Below are 18,765 nucleotides of genomic sequence, written 5' to 3'. Positions count from 1 at the left end.
CATGCATATATATATATATGTGTGTGTGTGTAACTTTTGCATGGTGTTTGTGTATTGTTAGTATATAGTTAGTCAATTGTGGGCCCCTAGTAGGTCTGAATCAACTTTTGTATGAATGTGTCTAATGATATCAACAAGTAAATATAGTATAATTTACTTTGTGTGCGGACAATATACTTGTGTAGTCTGTATATTTTATTTTTTGGCAAATTGGAATAACATGTTTAAAATGTTAAATTGTGTCTGTACAGTTCATGTAGTCTATATGCAAAACTCATGTTCCCTTTTTGTATATGTTATTACTTTTTTTGTGTTTTGTTCCAGTTCGCCGGGTCCCACCAAGGTTCTCTATCCCACCTACCAATCATGAGATCATGCCAGGAGGGAGTGTTAACATCACCTGTGTTGCCGTGGGGTCACCAATGCCATATGTGAAATGGATGCTGGGGGCTGAAGATCTGACGCCCGAAGATGATATGCCAATAGGGAGGAATGTCCTTGAGCTTAATGATGTCAGGCAGTCTGCAAACTACACTTGTGTTGCTATGTCCACCCTTGGTGTTATAGAAGCAATAGCACAGATAACTGTCAAAGGTACTTTACATATAATCTGTGTATATGTAGACATGACTTGTTCTTTGTTTTTCTGACACAGTTGTTAAAAATTGATAACTTCCTTAAAGAAGAAGATGATCTGTATTAGCTTTAGGCCAAATTCTGGCTCCAAGTAGCAGAAGTGTGTAGTGTAGGGTGTAACTGTGCTCGGCACCCAGGACTGTAATTCACCTTCTTACCTACTGTGTCCAGTGAGAGGAAGTCTGTCTTAAAATAATAGAATATTAAGGTTGGAAGAGACCTCAGGAGGTCATCTTGTCCAATCCCCTGCTCAAAGCAGGACCAACACCAACTAAATCATCCCAGCCAGGGCTTTGTCAAGCCGGGCCTTAAAAACTTCTAAGGATGGAGATTCCGCCACCTCCCTAGGTAACCCATTCCAGTGCTTCACCACTCTCCTAGTAAAATAGTGTTTCCTAATATCCAACCTAGACCTCCCACACTGCAACTTGAGACCACTGCTTCTTGTTCTGTCATCTGCCACCACTGAGAACAGCCTAGCTTCATCCTTTGGACCCCCCCTTCAGGTAGTTGCTATCAAATCCCCCCTCACACTCTTCTCTTCTGAGTCCCTTTGATTCATTCTCCTGTGACATCCACCCTGACACTGACTACTCACAGAAAACCTTCTGCACCCAAGGGTACCATGTATCCCAGTTTTACCTTAAACCACTGCTGCTATGAGCACTTACAATAAAACAAAAGCAGATTTATTTAGGAAAGAATAAAATTTCATCTAGAAATGAGAGAGGGTGGTGCAAGTAAATATTTACAATACAAAACTAAGTCATAAATTGTAAACCTGGGCCTATACTTATCAATAGTTATCTTTTCTAGTCTAATAAAGTAGATTTCCCCCACACCCTGCAAAGTTCAGTCTGTTGCACAACTGGATGGTTTCTCGAGAATCAAGATCCATATGTTCATGAAAGCACTTCCCATCCACAGGTGGTTTCATCAGTGAATGGATAGTGCTTCTCCCTCCTCTGCATTATACTGCAAACAGCCTTTTGTTTCTATATCACAGACAGGGCAAACCCCTTGTTGTAAAGCTCATTTTTCATCTTCAAGTGGTATTGATAGTTGCCTCTGAAGGTTTACCAATCAAAATCTTACTATTGCACATGGCTAAACAATTGAGCTTTGCATTATATCACCAGCCAAATGGGGCAGGGTGACAACTCCCCCTTGCCCACATGGGCCATCACCAAGACACAGTATCTCCTGATGACTAATTTCTACTCCAAGTCCATAAAGCATATTTTCAATATTAATATATTATTCCTTAAATATTACCTGTCTGTACATCTCACAATGATCAAGAATCTTGACAAATTACAAGCTCTCTGTAGATACCTTGTATGTTACTCTTTATGGCCAAATGTCTTTAAGAGGTGTTTGGTGTGTGAGTTTGTCTGGTGTGAAGTGAGAGTTTTTTTTGCAAAGAACAGGGGACCCTTTGCCAAGGGGTTCCATGTAGGATTACCATATTTCAGGTTCCCAAAAAGATGATGCTGGAGGAGAAGGAGGTGTTGGAGGGGGGTAGAGTGGGGGTCCTGGAGAGGTGTATATGTATTGGGAAGGGTAACTGGGGGGTGCTGGAGGGCATACCTGTGGCAGAAATATTCAGTGGAGGTGGGGGGCAGTGTTGTTCGCTGTCACAGTGGCAGGGCGGCTGTTGCAAGCCCAGGACACAGCACCAGCTGTCAGTCAGCATCTCCCTGCAGGGCCCCCTCAAAGACCTGGGAACCAGGGCTGCAGGCGAATGGACCAATCAGCTGGGGATACAGGGAGGGACCAGTTGGGAAGCAGACTGATTGGGGTTCATTCTGAGCTGTAGTGTTTGCTCTGCAATAACCCCAGACTTTGACCCTTATTTCAAAAATCCACCCAGAAGGAGAGTGGACTACAAAAAAAAAAGGTCATGTCCAAGAAAACCTGGACGTATGGTAACCCTATGTCCATGTCACACAGGGGTTGTGCAACTCAAATGCCCAAGTGGTGATGCCCTGAGATATGTGCAGAGCAGAATGATTTAGGGCTGGTTCTAAGAGCAGGGCCAACTCTATTGCTTCTTAATGCCAAGTATTGTGTCCTGCCCCAGTGCCTGCTGATAGAGCTACCCCCTGGCTAATGCTAATATTTCATTGGGCAGTCCAAAAGAAAATGTAGATCTAGACTATGGCTAACTTCTGGGCATGTTTCCTGGGCAGTGAAAGCTCCCTCTGCATACTCCAACTCAATGCATAATCTCATTTGTTGAAAGAGAAAAGGAAGCCCGAAAACAAACATTGTTATTTTCTCATGTGCAAATAGCGGGTTTTCCTTAGCAATAATAACTTCTCTTTTTTTGTATGAACAAAACTGCAATGTGAATGGGACAGAAAGTAAGAAACAGAAGCATAGGGTTTGGGCGGAAGCTTTTGTAGGCTGATGTGTTTTCACCATGGGTAGACACTGCACAAGCAATACAGGTAACAGAGATGCATACAATTAATGGTGCCCACTTTTCCACAATTTACAATACATTTGTGCTTCACTATGCAGCTAAGTGAAACTGGTTCTATAATTGTCTTTGCAGATAATTGTTTAACAGACTTCTTAGATTCTGGAAAGCTGTGGCAGTAAGCAGTGATTTGGAGGGAAAATAGGCTTTAAGAATAGCCACAGAAAATTATTTAGGACTCGACTTTTGACTTGGAGTACATGCCTATGCAAGAAAGTAAAAGCAAATGAGAACAACCCCCTTAAAACCCTGAATAGTCTACCTGGACCTTGAATCCAGGCACACAGCAATAAGTGCTGTATACCTACTTACTTCCTCTTCAGGATACATAAACACAATGGAGTGAGGTAGGGGGAGAATCTTAGCTGTGCTCCCCACTCACTGGCCAATGCAACTGAAGCAAGTGTGTAATAGTTAGCTGCTGATGTTGACTTCCATCCAGAGCAAGGAGGAAGCAAGAATTGTGACTGGAAGGCCTCCTGGGGTGGTGCAGTTCAAGGATGTGCCTAAACTCACTACACAGTACATAAGATCCAGTACCAAAGTACTGAGCATGCCCCATGATGTGTTGATTCCCCTAATCTCATACTGACTGCAGGCAGAGATCAGTTCAGTTCCTTACAGGATCAGCCCTTATAGTATAGTCGCACTTCAAAACGTGTCCTTGTTTGCAATGTTCTTTGAATTTAGTCCATCTATCTGGCCTATTCCTGCATTACTAAAATTATAAACTACCGATTCAGGCAGCAATAATATTAGTAGATAAGCAAACCTCTCATTTCATTACTGTGTTTTGCTACCTTCATTCTAGCTAAATCAAGGGCCGTATACTTTTCAAAAGCAGCAATGGTTAAAAACTTGATGGCTGATTTTCAGAGCTATTGGTTGTCTGCAACTCCTGCTGAGTTCATTAGAAACTGAAGGTATCCAACACCTCTGCAAATCAAGCCTTAACAGTGCACGCTCTCTCTCTGCACGGCTGTTCTTGTGCAGGTGCTTAGGGGATCTATGGTAAAAATCATTATTGTGCCATATATCAGAAGACCTTTTTTAACATGGAATATGAGATATTTCTGTGTTCTCTGTTAAGTTTCTGGAATAAATAACAGTACTAAACAATTGGATTTCCTATGAAAGAGTTGAATTCTAAATAGGGGATGTAGCTCCTGCCCAAATCAACTACATTTCAACCCATTTCATGTCATGATTTGCTTTGTTTGATTTCATATCACACATTAAGAGTAAAGAATGATTGGTATGTACTATTTATTAACTTAATTTTATGGTATTATTTTTAGCCTTACCCAAACCTCCAGGAACTCCTGTGGTGACGGAAAGCACAGCAACAAGCATAACGTTGACTTGGGATTCTGGGAACCCTGAGCCAGTCTCTTACTACATAATCCAACATAAACCTAAAAACTCTGAGGAACCGTATAAAGAAATTGATGGGGTGGCTACAACGCGCTACAGTGTTGCAGGTCTAAGCCCATATTCAGAATATGAATTCAGGGTAGTTGCTGTAAATAATATTGGACGGGGCCCACCCAGTGAGCCAGTGTCAACAAGGACCTCAGAACAAGCACCATCTAGTGCACCTCGCAGTGTACAGGCTCGTATGTTGAGCTCAACTACAATTTTAGTACAATGGGAAGAACCTGAGGAACCAAATGGCCAAATTCAAGGATACAGAGTTTATTACACCATGGACCCCACCCAACACGTCAACAGCTGGATGAAACACAATGTGGCTGACAGCCATATCACCACTATTGGAAATTTAGTACCACAGAAGACATATTCTGTGAAGGTTCTTGCTTTTACTTCTGTTGGGGATGGACCCCTCTCTGCTGACATTCAAGTCATCACTCAGACAGGAGGTAAGACTGCAATATGGTGGAATAAATTACATACATGTAGAAATTGGGCAGAGAGTATTTGAGTGAGTGAATGTTGGGAAATAAATATTTCCAAGAGATGTCCAAAGTTTTCTTTTTATCTTCCAAAATGTTGCCTATTAAAAGGCATCATTCACAAACCATCTTTCTGCCATTCCACAGCCCTTGCAGTCATTAAAATGGAGGAAATTATCGTCTTTATCGTCAAATCTTCCATTCCCTTTTTCAGCAATGTATAAATGTCAAACAATTCTACCAAAGCAACAGTATTCTCAGTGAGACTGTGGAGAAAGCTAAATGTTGTGGCCACTTCTTGGCTGCGACAGTATTTCTGATGCTAAGTACCACACTATGTTTGTCCAGCAGTTATTAGCTGGCATTTTTACTGGTCTTGTCCTTGAATATTCTGTGGAGTTGATTTTAATGTAGATTGTATATGGGGCATCATATGTTAGATCATTTTTGTTAACATTGATTTGGAGATGTAAAATACGTATATACTACACATACGTGCACATACATATGCATATATCTGTATATTTTGAAAATGTTTAAAATCATATTAAAACAGTGTATAGGTACACAGAAGCACATCCATGCACTTCTGATTTATAAACTTCCCTTCCCCACTCATCAACAGAAAGCACCATAGCTCTAGGTAAAACAAGGTCACTATTTCTTTGTTTTATGTTTGCAGGTAGGTTTTGTTTGTGTACAGGACCTTTACGTCTATGAGTTAATTTTATTATCAAATCACTAGCAAGCTCAGTGAATGCAAAGAATGTTTATGAAATCAAAAGCCAGAAATTCTGGTTGTGCTAAACTTCAGAAATTATTTTATTGTAGCTCTATGGAATAAAAACTCCCTATTATTTACTGTTCTTGAACAGGTTTCAGAGTGGTAGCAGTGTTAGTCTGTATCAGCAAAAAGAACAAGGAGTACTTGTGGCACCTTAGAGACTAACAAATGTATTTGAGCATAAGCTTTGTTTATTTATTTACTTATGTTCAAATACATTTGTTAGTCTCTAAGGTGCCACAAGTATTCCTCGTTCTTTTTGTTCTAGAACAAGATGTGTGAAATATTGCCATAGTTCAGTGATCATCTAGAAATATAGAATGCTACTTGTAAGTCAGTTGATTTTTTTAGCACTAGCAAAGTTTCTTTTAGTAGAAGTTCAAGGTCCCTCAACTTTTGAAAAACCAGTCTCCAAAATATAACTCAAAGCATTGGATCAAACTCTGCCATTGTTTACCTGCATGCAAATCCACTGACTTCTGTGGAGTTACATGTGTGTAAATGGAGAACAGAATTTGATTTGTTGTCTTGGAATTTCTGCAAGTACTGTGTAATAATGGGGAAATGTGTGTACAGTCTTTAAAATTATTTAAAATTAGACGTTTATTCATTAGCATTTCTAATATACCTAATGGCAATGTAATTAATATTTGTATGTATATTTAGATAGTGAACACTAATTCTGGCTTTTGACATATCTGTGACATTTTTCAGAGGCCAGTCTTTAGATTGCCATATTGCTCTCCCCTTTCTAGCTTAGTGATAGATTGTATTAGATGGAGACACAACAAGCTGTTCAACCATTTTGTTCAGGAAGGGCCTGGTCCTGATCTGTTTGAGGTCAGTAGGAATTTGTCATTAACTCCTACAGAGCAACTATTTCCTGCTGTGGTCCAGTTGGACTGACCCAAGTTATGTTACTGAGCATAGTCACCTGAGGAGTTCTCCATGTATTTAAACATTTCTGGCATCCTTGTGCTGTTAAAACTGGATCACTTAATATGCCCTCCTGTGCTGTTTCTTCTTGTTGCTGTAACATGAAGTCATGATAATGATGATGCTATTGGAGTGATTCTCAGTGCCAGTCTTTTCACTTTGGGAACTGACTTGACCTGACATTTTATTTTTACACTGTCTCATAAAAACAACAGTTTTGAGAGAGGAGAGGCTTTTTAAAGCATGAGCCTGATGGAAAATGCATGGACGCATGTGAACATTTTCAATCAACAGGATAGGGGTAGGGAAGCTGGACCTAATACAGCACTCCGGCAGGGGAAGTAGGGATGCTGGGGGTATGGCAGCACCCCCCTAACTTGAAATATTTTCCATCATACACAGGGTTTACAGTTTTGTTCAATGGCTTTCAGCACCCCCACTATACAAATTGTTCCAACGCCAGTGCACTCCAGCTTAAAGCAGCGCCAAACCTCGATCTAGATCCAAATTTTGTGAATGGTCCATCTTTGTAATGAGATTAATGAAAACTTCAAATACATATCCTCCCTCTTGTAAAATTTGGAGTATTCAAATCTACATTTGTGTGACTTGAATCCTTCTCTCTCTTCTATGTGTATGTGTGTGTGTATATATAAAAATATGCACACAGAGAGAGAATGCCATAAGAAGCAGGACCTGGAATGGTGGTTGGGTTTGGGGTTCTTTGTTTGTTTTTTCTCTGTATAGAACTTAAAAACACATGAATAACTATTTCAATTGTGTAAGTTATCACTTGATGGACCAGATCATGCTCCCATGGAAGTCAGTGACAAAACTCCAATTGACTTCACTGGGGCCAGCATTTGTATCCTAGAGTTTGATTGACAGCTGTGCCATTCAACATTATGATAGCTTGGTTTCCTTCAAAGCCTTTTTCTATTATGTGCATTGTGATCACTGGGAGGTAGGAAAATGTTCTGAGGATTTTGAAAAAGAAACACATTTGCAAGGGTTTTATTTTCAGCACCAGCATAATTAATATTCAAGTTCAATATGACAAAATGGTGCTAAAGAAACAGGCATCTTGAGTTTTACTTCTCACTTTCTCGGTCATCTGAGTAGATCTGGTCAAAAATTTAATTGAAACTTTTTCAATTAAAAAATTGGTTTTCTAATAAACAATTTTTTTGCAAAAAGTGTCTGCTTCCATTGAAAATTTAACCTTTTTATGAAAAACCTGAACACCCTGAAAAACACAAAGTTTTCAATTTGGAACCATAATCTAAACACCACATTTCAGCTCAGTTCTCACTAAAATCTGTCCCCCTGAGCTCCCACGGTGCATCATAGGAGTAGTAGTTCGGGTACCTCATGCCCACAATCTTCTTTATGGGCTGGACTCTATGCCCAAACTACATGTCCCATGGTGCACCATGGCTATGGGACTCTTATGGTGCATCTCAATGGTTCAGCAAGAGGGGAGATTATGGGCCTCATGTAAGAGTCCAACCAGGGATCCCAGCTCACTGGGGATAATGGCATGGCACAAGGCATGCAAACTACAATTCCCAAGAGCCACGACTGCAGCTCAAGCAGACATGGCTTAATATCTAACTAATCCAGAATGAAACAATTCAATTAAGATGTTGGCCACAAATATTTGGTTTTTCTTTCTTTTTTCTTTCTTCATCAAAAAGATGATTTTTCCATGGCATGTAGTACAACTCTCCCAAGTTGCTTTTACTGTGGCTGTGGTTCAGTTTCACATGAGTGGGTTCAGGGTTAAATATTGTAGCTCTCTAGCTGAGGGTCTAGCATGTCTTAGAAAGTCATTTACCATTCAAAGCAGTGGCTCTAATATATATTTTAAGGAGTGACTTGTCCAGAAAAGGGGATTTTGACTGCTAGGATGGAATGGCAGTCTACATTTCATTCTTTTTTGTATGAGGATAACTATTTTGTTCTAAACTGTGAGCAGTTGAAAGTGTTGTCTTTGTTGTATAATAAGCAGCAAATTGTTTAAAAGAGTAGCTTAAATCTGAGTTCTCTGGTATTGTTTTCCTTGCATTTCTTTAACTACAGTAAATCCAGGCAGATGACATCCTGATTTCTTATGATTTACAGTTGTTCTGTTCTTTCACCGTAAATCTTGGAAAAGCCTCTTGATCTTACCTTATGAAGTTGTCAGCAGCAACTCCATAGTTAAGGATTGCATTTAGTTTTCAAAGTTGGGGTTTCAGTCTGTTTGTCATTGATTAAAGCAAATATTTGCCATAATCAAATTTAACACACCTGCTGTTAGAGCGCAGTTGTATATTTGTGGAACATTACAAATAAACACTTGGGACAATTTAAGATTTTGAAGGAATTTTAAAATAATTCCCTTTTAAAGAATAAGGACTGGTCTCTAACATGCTTTTATATCCCTGTAGCTTACAGTTGCCTTATTTTTAACACTTGTATGTTTAACACGCAGAAGTTAATTTAAAAAAATGAAAACAAAAATAATTATAATTCTTCATCACTATTATGATTTTTATGCCATCGAAACAAATGGATAACATTTTCACCATGGTAGCCAACATATTAAAAAATGTAGCTATTAAAAGCCAACATAGAAAATGTTAGAGCAGACCCTTTTGAACAAGGAAAACTGGATATCAGTAGGTTTGTGCAGAAAGACCCTGATCCTGCATCGTTAACATCAATGGGAGCTTTGCCCCTGACGTCAATGACTGGAAGATCAAGCCATGTATATTCTCTAAATGATGTGACTCCTGCAAATGCTGGACTTCAGCATGGACAAATTCATATATATACTGAATTGTGATGTTCTCTCCTAATTTATGTTGCCCCTCTTGTAAACTATGTCTCTGGTTCCTGGTCCCCATTCCCAGCTAATTCACTACAAAACTTGCTATTACATTTTCCCTGAAACACAATCCTCACTTTTTTAATTTTCTCAAACCAACATGCCAGAGCAGACTCCAGATGCATCCTTCATCTTGCACACCTCATAAAAACAATCTTCCGGCTGGGTCTCAGGGCCAGGGGTATTCCTAAACTCTGCAGAGAGGGGAAAGTCACTGAGGAGGAGCAAAGGATCTTGCTTTTATTAGCTTCCCATACCAGGAAGAACCACTATGTAGGGACTGGGAGCATTGCAGGGAGAACCAGACACTCCACAGGACAGGGAATTCCAGGAGGCATAGATAACTCTGGGAAACTCCTACATTTAAAAAAAATTACTATATAAAACACATTGTTAATGCTAAGCTAAGGATGTTACGTAACATGAACGTTAAAGTGTATGTACAGTCACCACGGAACATTATAGTTAAGAAAGCATTTGAATGCATGGAAAGGAAAAATTATAGGAAGATCAGATATCTGACTGTCTTTTAAATAAATATAAAAGGGAAAATATTATATTACACATTGAACAAAACCTTATTGTAAAGCTAATGAGTTGGATTTTGGGGGGGAGGGGGGTTCTGTTTCTAATAGAAGGATTGAAATGCAGAGAAAAACCTGCAATTATAAACAAATTATTCTTGCAATTCTATACTGTAGCTCAGTAGAAGATTCTGACACCTTTCATGAACATCAAACACATGCAAAAATGTAATAATAATAAAGTGTCCTGTTAAAATTAGTTTCTTGCCTAACCATCAGCAGTAATTTGACTCCAGTTCAATCAATCATTTTGGCATCATCACTTCCCTCCTTCCTCTGTGTACAGCCCCATGTTAAAAAACTCTGTAGATGAAAATGAAGTCAAAAACTAATGCATTTTGCTCACCTAAGGCCCTATAATTCCCTGGAGTGTCAGACATGGAGGAAGTAGAAAACAGTGCTAAATGCCCCGGAAATGCCAAAAGAGAGAAAGCGATAGTCCTGCAGCATCCTGTCTGGGAGCTCAGGGAAGGCTGTCTATGCCATGGCTATTCAGCTGGATCTCCACAAGGCTTGGGACAGGGAAAAGAGTGAGGGGTGGGGGTGCAGCTGAGCACCAAGGAGGTGCAGTGTAGAATAGTGCCAAAGAAACTGGCTATCTTCCCTAAAATTGGCAGTGGAATTGCTGAGTAATATAATGCTGATGAGGGAGCCGTAGGGTGACCAGACAGCAAGTGTGAAAAATTGGGACAGAGAGTGGTGGGTAATAGGAGCCTATATAAGAAAAAGACCCAAAAATCAGGACTGTCCCTATAAAATTGGGACATCTGGTCACCCTAGAGCCATGCTGCATTGTGGGAAAGAGGACCTAATGCAGAAGGTAACCATTCAGATAACCCCAGCTTTCTTTACATATCTCAATATCTGCAGGGATATCCCTGCTGATATAAAGGTGTCCCTAGGTGAAGAGGGCCACACCCTCAGACCCCTGCAGTCAAATCCTATGATGTAGCATTCCCTACACACAATGCAGCAATCTGCAGGAAATTCTCTGAGCTGAAACTCATGGATTTCCTGGCCTTTATACAAGTTTTTGCATGCTAGCCACAATATTATTGATTCTTCTGTTCCATTTTCCAGCTTCCTTCTCCTGTTCTGTCCCTCCACTTCCCTTTCTCAATGGTTCCTCTCCTCTTTTTAATCTACTCCTTTTCCCCTTCTGTTTTGGTTTTATTTGTTCTTCTAGGCTGTTTTTGTTTATTTTTTTTATTTTAAACTGAAAATGTGTACTTTTGTTTTATAAGCCATGGCAGCATTCTCTTCTTGCTCTGTGTTTTCTTCACTCTCTTCTTGTGCTATCTCTGACCTCTCATTCCTTTTATGTTATTTTTCTATCCTCCTGCTCAATTTATTCTTTGTATGCATGGTTTATTTGCATCCCCACTTCCTTCCTCGCCTTCCTTCTACTTGAATAAAGTGACCCACTGGGCAGGTATGTGGGGTTTTTTTTAAAAGTGACCTACTCAAAAATATACCTGCCTTGAGACACTGAATAAGTAGGGAATTTGAGCCTTGTAATGTAAAATACTATTAAGAATGCTGGAAATGCGAAGCACAGGTTACTGTGGACCTTTAACTTGAGTATGGGAGTGGGCACTGTGAAATACCTACAAGATAACATCACTGCATCAATAGAATTAAACTGACCATATAACTGACCACATAAACTGACCATAACTGACCATAAACTGACCACATAAACACTCCCAGGAATACCTCTCCTGTTTTTTTCAATCATCAAGCTATTTTCCTAAAAGTAAATGTTTAATATATTTTTGAGTTTGTACCATCATATTTTTATTGCACTTTAGCATTGTTAGTTGTTCATTAACTTCTACAGCAGTTGGTTTACAGGTTTTGAGATTTTTGACAAAATGTACGGCACATTTACACTTTTTAATTAGTTAATTATTCTTCAATATTATCACTCTAGGTTTAAAACTGTAGAATTCTAAGGAGTCAGAAACCTCCAGGCTTATTTACACAAGTTACTTCTGTGTTAAGAGAGAGAGTAGACACAGACACAGGATTAATAAACTATCTTCGTTTGCTTTTAATTACCTTGTGTACTGTGCAGAGAGAATGTGGTATTTTAACAAAAATGGATATCAAGTGGCAAAAAAAGAAAAAAATGTTTATTCCTAAACTGAAAGGGCTTCTTAGGAACAACTTTATGAAATTGTCAGCAAACACAAAATCTTGGCCCTTTCCAGCTCCACTCAGGTTGTAACTTCTCCTGTTAACTCCTCCATGCCCACTTCCAGAACCTCTGACTCCTAAGCTACTTCTCTAAGAATCACGCTGCTTTCAGTGTTTGCTTCTGGACATGCTTCCACGTGTACAAAGGACCAGGATAGGAACCATGATCTAGAGCGGGGTGGGCAAACTATGGCCCACAAGCCAAATCCAGCCCACCAGCCATTTTAATCTGGCCCTCGAGCTCCCGCTTGGGATGGGAGTCTGGGGCTTGCTCTGCTCTGGGGCTCCAGCTGGGGAGGGGGTCAGGGGCCGCTCTATGCAGCTCCTGGAAGCAGCGGCATGGTCCCCCTCTGGCTCCTATGCATAGGGGCAGCTAGGGGCCTCCATTCTGCATGCTGCCCCCACCCCAAGCACCGCCCCCACAGCTCCCATTGGCTGGGAACCACAGACAATTCATGCTCATCCAAGTGAAGCACTTTTCCATAAGTGGGAACCACAACCAATGGGCACTGCAGGGGCGGTCCCTGTGGATGGTGCAGCGTTCAGAGCCACCTGGCCGCACCTCCGCGTAGGATCCGGAGAAGGGACATGCCACTGCTTCCGGGAGCCGCTTGAGGTAAGCACTGCCCGGAGCCTGCACCCCTGAGCCTCTCACCTTGCCCCAACGCCCTGGTCCAGCCCTGATCCCCCTCCCTCCCTCCAAACCCCTCGGTCCCAGGCTGGAGCACCCTCCTGCACCCCAAACTCCTCATGCCCAGCCCCACCCCAGCCTGGAGCCCCCTCCCACACCCTGAACTCCTCATTTCTGGCCCCACTCTGGAGCCCACACCCCTAACCAGAGCCCTCACCCCCTCCTACACCCCAACCCCAATTTTGTGAGCATTCATGACCTGCCATACAATTTCTATTCCCAGATGGGGCCCTTGGGCCAAAAAGTTTGCCCACCCCTGATCTAGAGGTTAGAGGATGGATCTGGAAATCAGTTAATTCTTGATTCTATAACCTGCTTTGTCAATGAATCACTGTGTGACCTTGTGTAAGTTACCTAACAACCTCTGTGTCTGTTTCTTCTATATAACATAAGAATAAGAATATACATACTTCACAGTAAAGTTAAGAATCTTAATTAATGTTTGTAGGGCACTTTGAAATCATTGGATAAAAGATGCTGTTGAAATGTTTTGTTCTCCAGAAATACCTGTGCTGTAAAAAAATTCCCACTCTGTGTGATGATCATGCAATGTGACAAGTTGGATTTGGTTTAGCCTATAGTTCTATGTTGTAGAACACACCCCAGCAGTAGGAGCAAGGCAACCTGCACAGTTTCCAGAGCCTGTAACTGCCTCTCTTTAGTTGCTTTTTCATCTGTGGAGGAGATCAGAAGCTGCAGATATCTGCTCATGCAGCTTGTTTCCTGTTTGCATAGCTACCGCTGAGCACCATTTTTTCTGGGCTAAAGAAGTGCCATGTATGTGTTACAGTGACATTCCTGAAATGAGTGGAAAAGTTATTGTATTTTTTAATTTGTACTCAATTTGGGCTGTGCTTATGCAACATCTTGAGGCTTTGATTCATTCCTACAAGTATTACCAGCAGTATTGTACTGGTTTTGGTTTAGTTGTTTGTTTGTTGTAGCTCCCTCTGTTTTGTTGTGGAGTTGTGTAGAAGCCAACCCTTCCCGTTCCCTTCCCCCTTGCCCCCCCCCAAAAAAAAACAATTTCAAACATTGCCTGAGTACAAATTGAAAATATCTGCCACAAACTAATAAAATGGGTGGAGTTAAGCTTCACTGCCTGGTTGGCGTCCCATGACATTTTAAGTAAATCCCAGCTTTAAGATAGTAAACAAGGACTTCAAGGAGAAATCCTTGAGGAGAGAGATGTTGGCGATGAGTGTCTCACAACATATGATCACTGAGAACCAAGAAACCTTTCTCCATCCCATCTTGGGGAGTGTTTTACCAGTTGGCCTGGCTTCCTTGTTCTGTTTAGTTTTCCTAGCTTCATAGGAAACTGCAAGGAAATTGTGCAAATTTAAGTGGAGAAAATTCAGGACCTGAATGGATTACTTGATTTCTCCTGTGCAAAAACTGCTTGATTACTTTCTGCAGCTGTCGGTTAGATTATAGACAGTGTCTCTTATGGAGTTGTTTTGGCCTTTCATGTGTTTGGTGAAAGGAAGTTAATCTGCGTGGTTCAGATTTTTGAATAGCTTATTTCTTCGAAAATCTTCCATCTTCCTAATATCATGAGATAGCTATGTTGGTCTCACAAAATTGATGAGATCTCCTTTTGAACCTCACCATAACTGTGAGGTGGAATTTCTCACATGGTTAATTTTATTCTTTGTGGCAGCAACTGCAGCTCACAGGGGAAATGATCATAAGGCTTTAGGGACTCTAATCTATTTTACATAAAGTCCCACAAGGACAAGGTGATGTTACTGACTCTCCCTAGATTCCAGCCAAATATGGCATTGGAAATACACCATAATTGCTCAGTTACTCTGCCAATATTCTTCCCAATATTCATGCTCATCCAAGTGAAGCACTTTTCCATAAGTCTGATAGTACTGTTTCATACTTTTTTGTTTTGTAGAGCAGGCAAAGTCCCAATGAGTGTCCACTTGTCTTTTTGCTTCATTTGATACAATTACACGTGGGACAATCCATGTCAAAAAGAAATATGTCCAAATGGCTTTCTGAACTCCATGGCTCATTATTATGCTTTGGCAGGCCGACAGTACAACTCCAAAGTCACTTTAAGCCATATTTAGTAGGAGGCAAATTGCAACTATCACCGCCTCCAGCTGGTTCCTATCCAAGAGAGTTGTAAGGCAGCCACATGGAGCTCTGTGCATACATTTATGCAACAATATGACTTGGACTCAGCATCATGACCATAGTGCAAGATGGTATTACAGAACCTGTGTCCAAGTCAGGAATAGTCCAATTCTCCCAGCACCTTGCTTCAAATTTGTATTTCCCATTAAAATGGTTCTATTGCTACTTACGTACTCACAATGATTTCCCTTTGTACATCTTATATCAGTATTTTTCAAAGACATCTTTGGAGCTTTTTAATATCCACTGAGTGGTCATTTATTACACCAGGTATCTTTTCAAGAAAAAGTTAATTACTCTGCTTTTATTCTTGTTCTCTGAAGATATATAATTACATTGGATTACTATTCACTCTGACACATTTCTTCAGAGTGGGAGAGAAGATTTTTTTCTCCTATCCCATCTTGTCTTTCTATTTTGTCCTGTTTATTTCAGAGGGGACTAATGGTAGGCAATTACAAGCTATTAAAAGTCTATACAGGCAAATTTACATTTCCTGTTAGTTGTCGATCTACTTATTTAAAACTTAGAAGTCAAATCCTAGCTATCGTATCCAACAGGTTATCGTAAGTCCAAATGGCTTTCTGAACTCCAAAGCTCCAATGTTTCCTTGTGGCACCTAAAAATCTGCAGAGGCTAAGTACTACAAACAAGTAAATTTTATTTTTGTTCCCTGATGGGCTAGTTCCTCCTTTTCTGTGACTGTGGCTGTACAAAAGAAAAGTACTTTAATTTACAATGCAGTCCTACTCTGAAAAATGATTATGAAAAACTATTATCTGTATTATGATGATGATGACCACCTTACTTACCACAGCTGCTCCCTGTGTGTATTGAGAATAATAGCTGATTATTTTTCTGACCAAAGAAGTGTGCACGACTTTTTATTCCTGCAAAGCCAGCACAACTATTGAAGAGTGAGCTTGGATTCTGTTGTGATTCATGCATTCTCAATGGAAATCATAACCAAATATTTTCAAACTTGGGTGCCAAAGTTATTGCCTATGTTCTAACGGTAAAGACAAATTCTGCCCTCATTTACACTTGTGTAACCCCATAGTCTTCAGTGGAGATGCACATGTGTAACTGACAGTAGATTTTGGCCTGAATAACCCTTATGACAAACGATACATGAGCCAGAAAATGCCTCTTCCCCCACCCACCCCCTCATCTATCAGATTCAAAGTTGCATTTTGAGGGAGAAAAATCATCTAATTACTAGAAAACTGAGATAAATTGTTAAAGATGTTAATCGGCAAGAAAAGAAACATGGCACCTCAGGATGCCATTTTTGAAGAGTAACCATATAGCATAAGTCAGTTTTTCAGTGTGTACGCGCCTTCTTAAAGACAAGGATATGTTTAATAACTTAATTGCTTGCTAGTTTAGCAAACTTGTTTTGCATTTGGAATTATCTATAATGGCCTTAGCTCTTTTTTGGAAGATTTTTTCCCCATCTTGTATATAACTTACTTTATTTCATACATAACTTTTTTTGCCACAGTTCACATAAGCAGTTTCAGCTGGTATGATAGTCTTTAGATCCAGTCCTAAATTTTTCGAGTACTATTACTGTAAGCCAGTTGTTCTCAACCAGGGGCACACATACCCCTGGGGTTACACAGAGGTCTTCCAGGGGGTACATCAGCTCATCTAGATGTTTGCCTAATTTTACAACAGGTTACATAAAAAGCATTAGTGAAGTCAGAACAAACTAAAATTTCATACAGACAATGACTTGTTTATACTCTTCTATATACTGTACACTGAAATGTAAATATAATATTTATATTCCAATTGCTTTATGTTATAATTATATGGTAAAAATGAGAAAGTAAGCAATTTTACAGTACTTGTGAGTTGCGATACTTTTGTATTTTTATGTGTGACTTTGTAAGCAAGTAGTTTTGAAGTGAAGTGAAACTTGGGAGTATGCAAGACAAATCAAACTCCTAAAATGGGTACAGTAGTCTGGAGAGGTTGAGAGCCACTGCTGTAAGCTGTTAAACAGGTGTCAATAGTCCACTTGTAGGATGGTAGCATTTCTGTGGTTTGTATATCGTTTGTTTGTGTATAGTTTCTGAGGAACATTGAAATAATTTAGGATAAAATGTAAGTTGGTAATATCATTATATTACAGTATACTTTTTTTGCTTTGTACCTATTTCTTAGTTCAACTGCATCAGTTAGCTGTTTAAGTTCAGTAATTAAAACAAAAGATAGTATTGTGCCAAGTACTGCGATGATGATTCAAAATATTTGAATAATAAGTATTGAACAAAAGAAATAAATAGGGGTAACACTGTATAACTTTCCCCTTTAGTCCCAGGGCAACCGCTGAACTTCAAAGCAGAACCTGAATCTGAAACAAGCATATTACTTTCTTGGACCCCTCCCCGCTCTGACACTATTTCCAGCTATGAACTGGTTTACAAAGATGGGGACCAGGGTGAAGAGGTAAATGAACATTTACTCACCTTTTTTTTTTAATGGAATAAGACATGAAAGGCTGCAATGGTTTAGAAGTACAAGCTTAACTGATTTCCTGTTATATGAGAATATTGACATTAAATGGTTTGTCTGGCTATGCCGAAAGAATGACAGGAGACATTAGATATGGGTTTAATCAGGCCGCAACTTTATTATTAGATGTCTTGGACTAACCCAGCAGATAAAATGTGCAGTGCAGGTGAAAACCCCCACAATTCGCGGGCGGGGGGGAGAGGTGAGTGCTTTTTTTAGCGTCCCCTCCCATCCCCCTTTCCGTTTATGTCCATCCAGCAGATCCACTGCTGGGACCCTCCAATTCCAGCTAATTCTGGGGGGAGCTTAAACCAGCTCCCTCTAGCAATTCCCTTGCCGAGACCTTACCGACCACCCCCAGCCCCCTCGTAGGAGGGGTTAAGGTGGACTATAATGATGGGGAGGTTGGCTCCCTGCTCTGCCAATCAGAGGAGTCCCGAACTTCTCCTGGCTTGCTCAATTACCAAGCACCTCTCATTATTTCCTTTTCCAAGCCATTTATTCGTTCTTTTGTGCCTTAATTTATGGAGTACCTGCACTGAACATCCGCTGTACACTTAAATAAAGAGTTGTGACATATGGCCTACTGCCCGTCATGCAATGCATGAACAGAGCCCACCTGAACCTGCTGTGAGGAAGGCGAAACCCCCCCACCGCACCTGGCCAATATGGTGGTAAGGGAAAAATTCCTTCCCAGTCCCCCTTACCGGGGCAGCTAGCATAATGCCCACAGCAGATATAGCTAAACACCAGGCATATTTCTGACCTAAATAGGGAGGGAAGTTGGGTGCTAACCAGCTTGTTCCGAGTGAATGAGGGGAGGCGCCAGGCCCAGCTGACCTTTTTAAACCCCTCATTCCTAGGTGGTGATTCATCCACCACGCTGACTGTTTTTCCAGCAGTTTTACATCTCCCCTCCTCCCCCAAGCCAGAAAGCATTGTCCTCTTCTCCCGGCCAGCCAGACAACACCCCCCCCCCCCCCCCACACAC

General features: G+C 40.5%; 1 protein-coding gene across 46 annotated transcripts in view; it reads left to right on the top strand.

Annotated features, from left to right (window-relative positions):
• The window catches only part of PTPRD (protein tyrosine phosphatase receptor type D), a 1,647,138-nt gene that overhangs the window by 1,468,565 nt on the left and 159,808 nt on the right, over window positions 1-18,765 (top strand). For all 46 annotated transcript variants that reach the window (XM_074953350.1, XM_074953349.1, XM_074953347.1 and 43 more), the window contains 3 exons: window positions 325-594; window positions 4,420-5,001; window positions 17,575-17,708. In XM_074953350.1, coding sequence (XP_074809451.1) covers window positions 325-594; window positions 4,420-5,001; window positions 17,575-17,708 — 986 coding nt within the window. The remainder of the gene's footprint in view (window positions 1-324; window positions 595-4,419; window positions 5,002-17,574; window positions 17,709-18,765) is intronic.

The sequence above is a fragment of the Natator depressus genome, chromosome 5 (genome assembly GCF_965152275.1).
Source record: "Natator depressus isolate rNatDep1 chromosome 5, rNatDep2.hap1, whole genome shotgun sequence".
In the NCBI taxonomy this organism is placed as follows: Eukaryota; Metazoa; Chordata; order Testudines; family Cheloniidae; genus Natator; species Natator depressus.
Note: the sequence above shows the minus strand (reverse complement) of the source record. Positions and strands in the feature narration are given on the sequence as shown.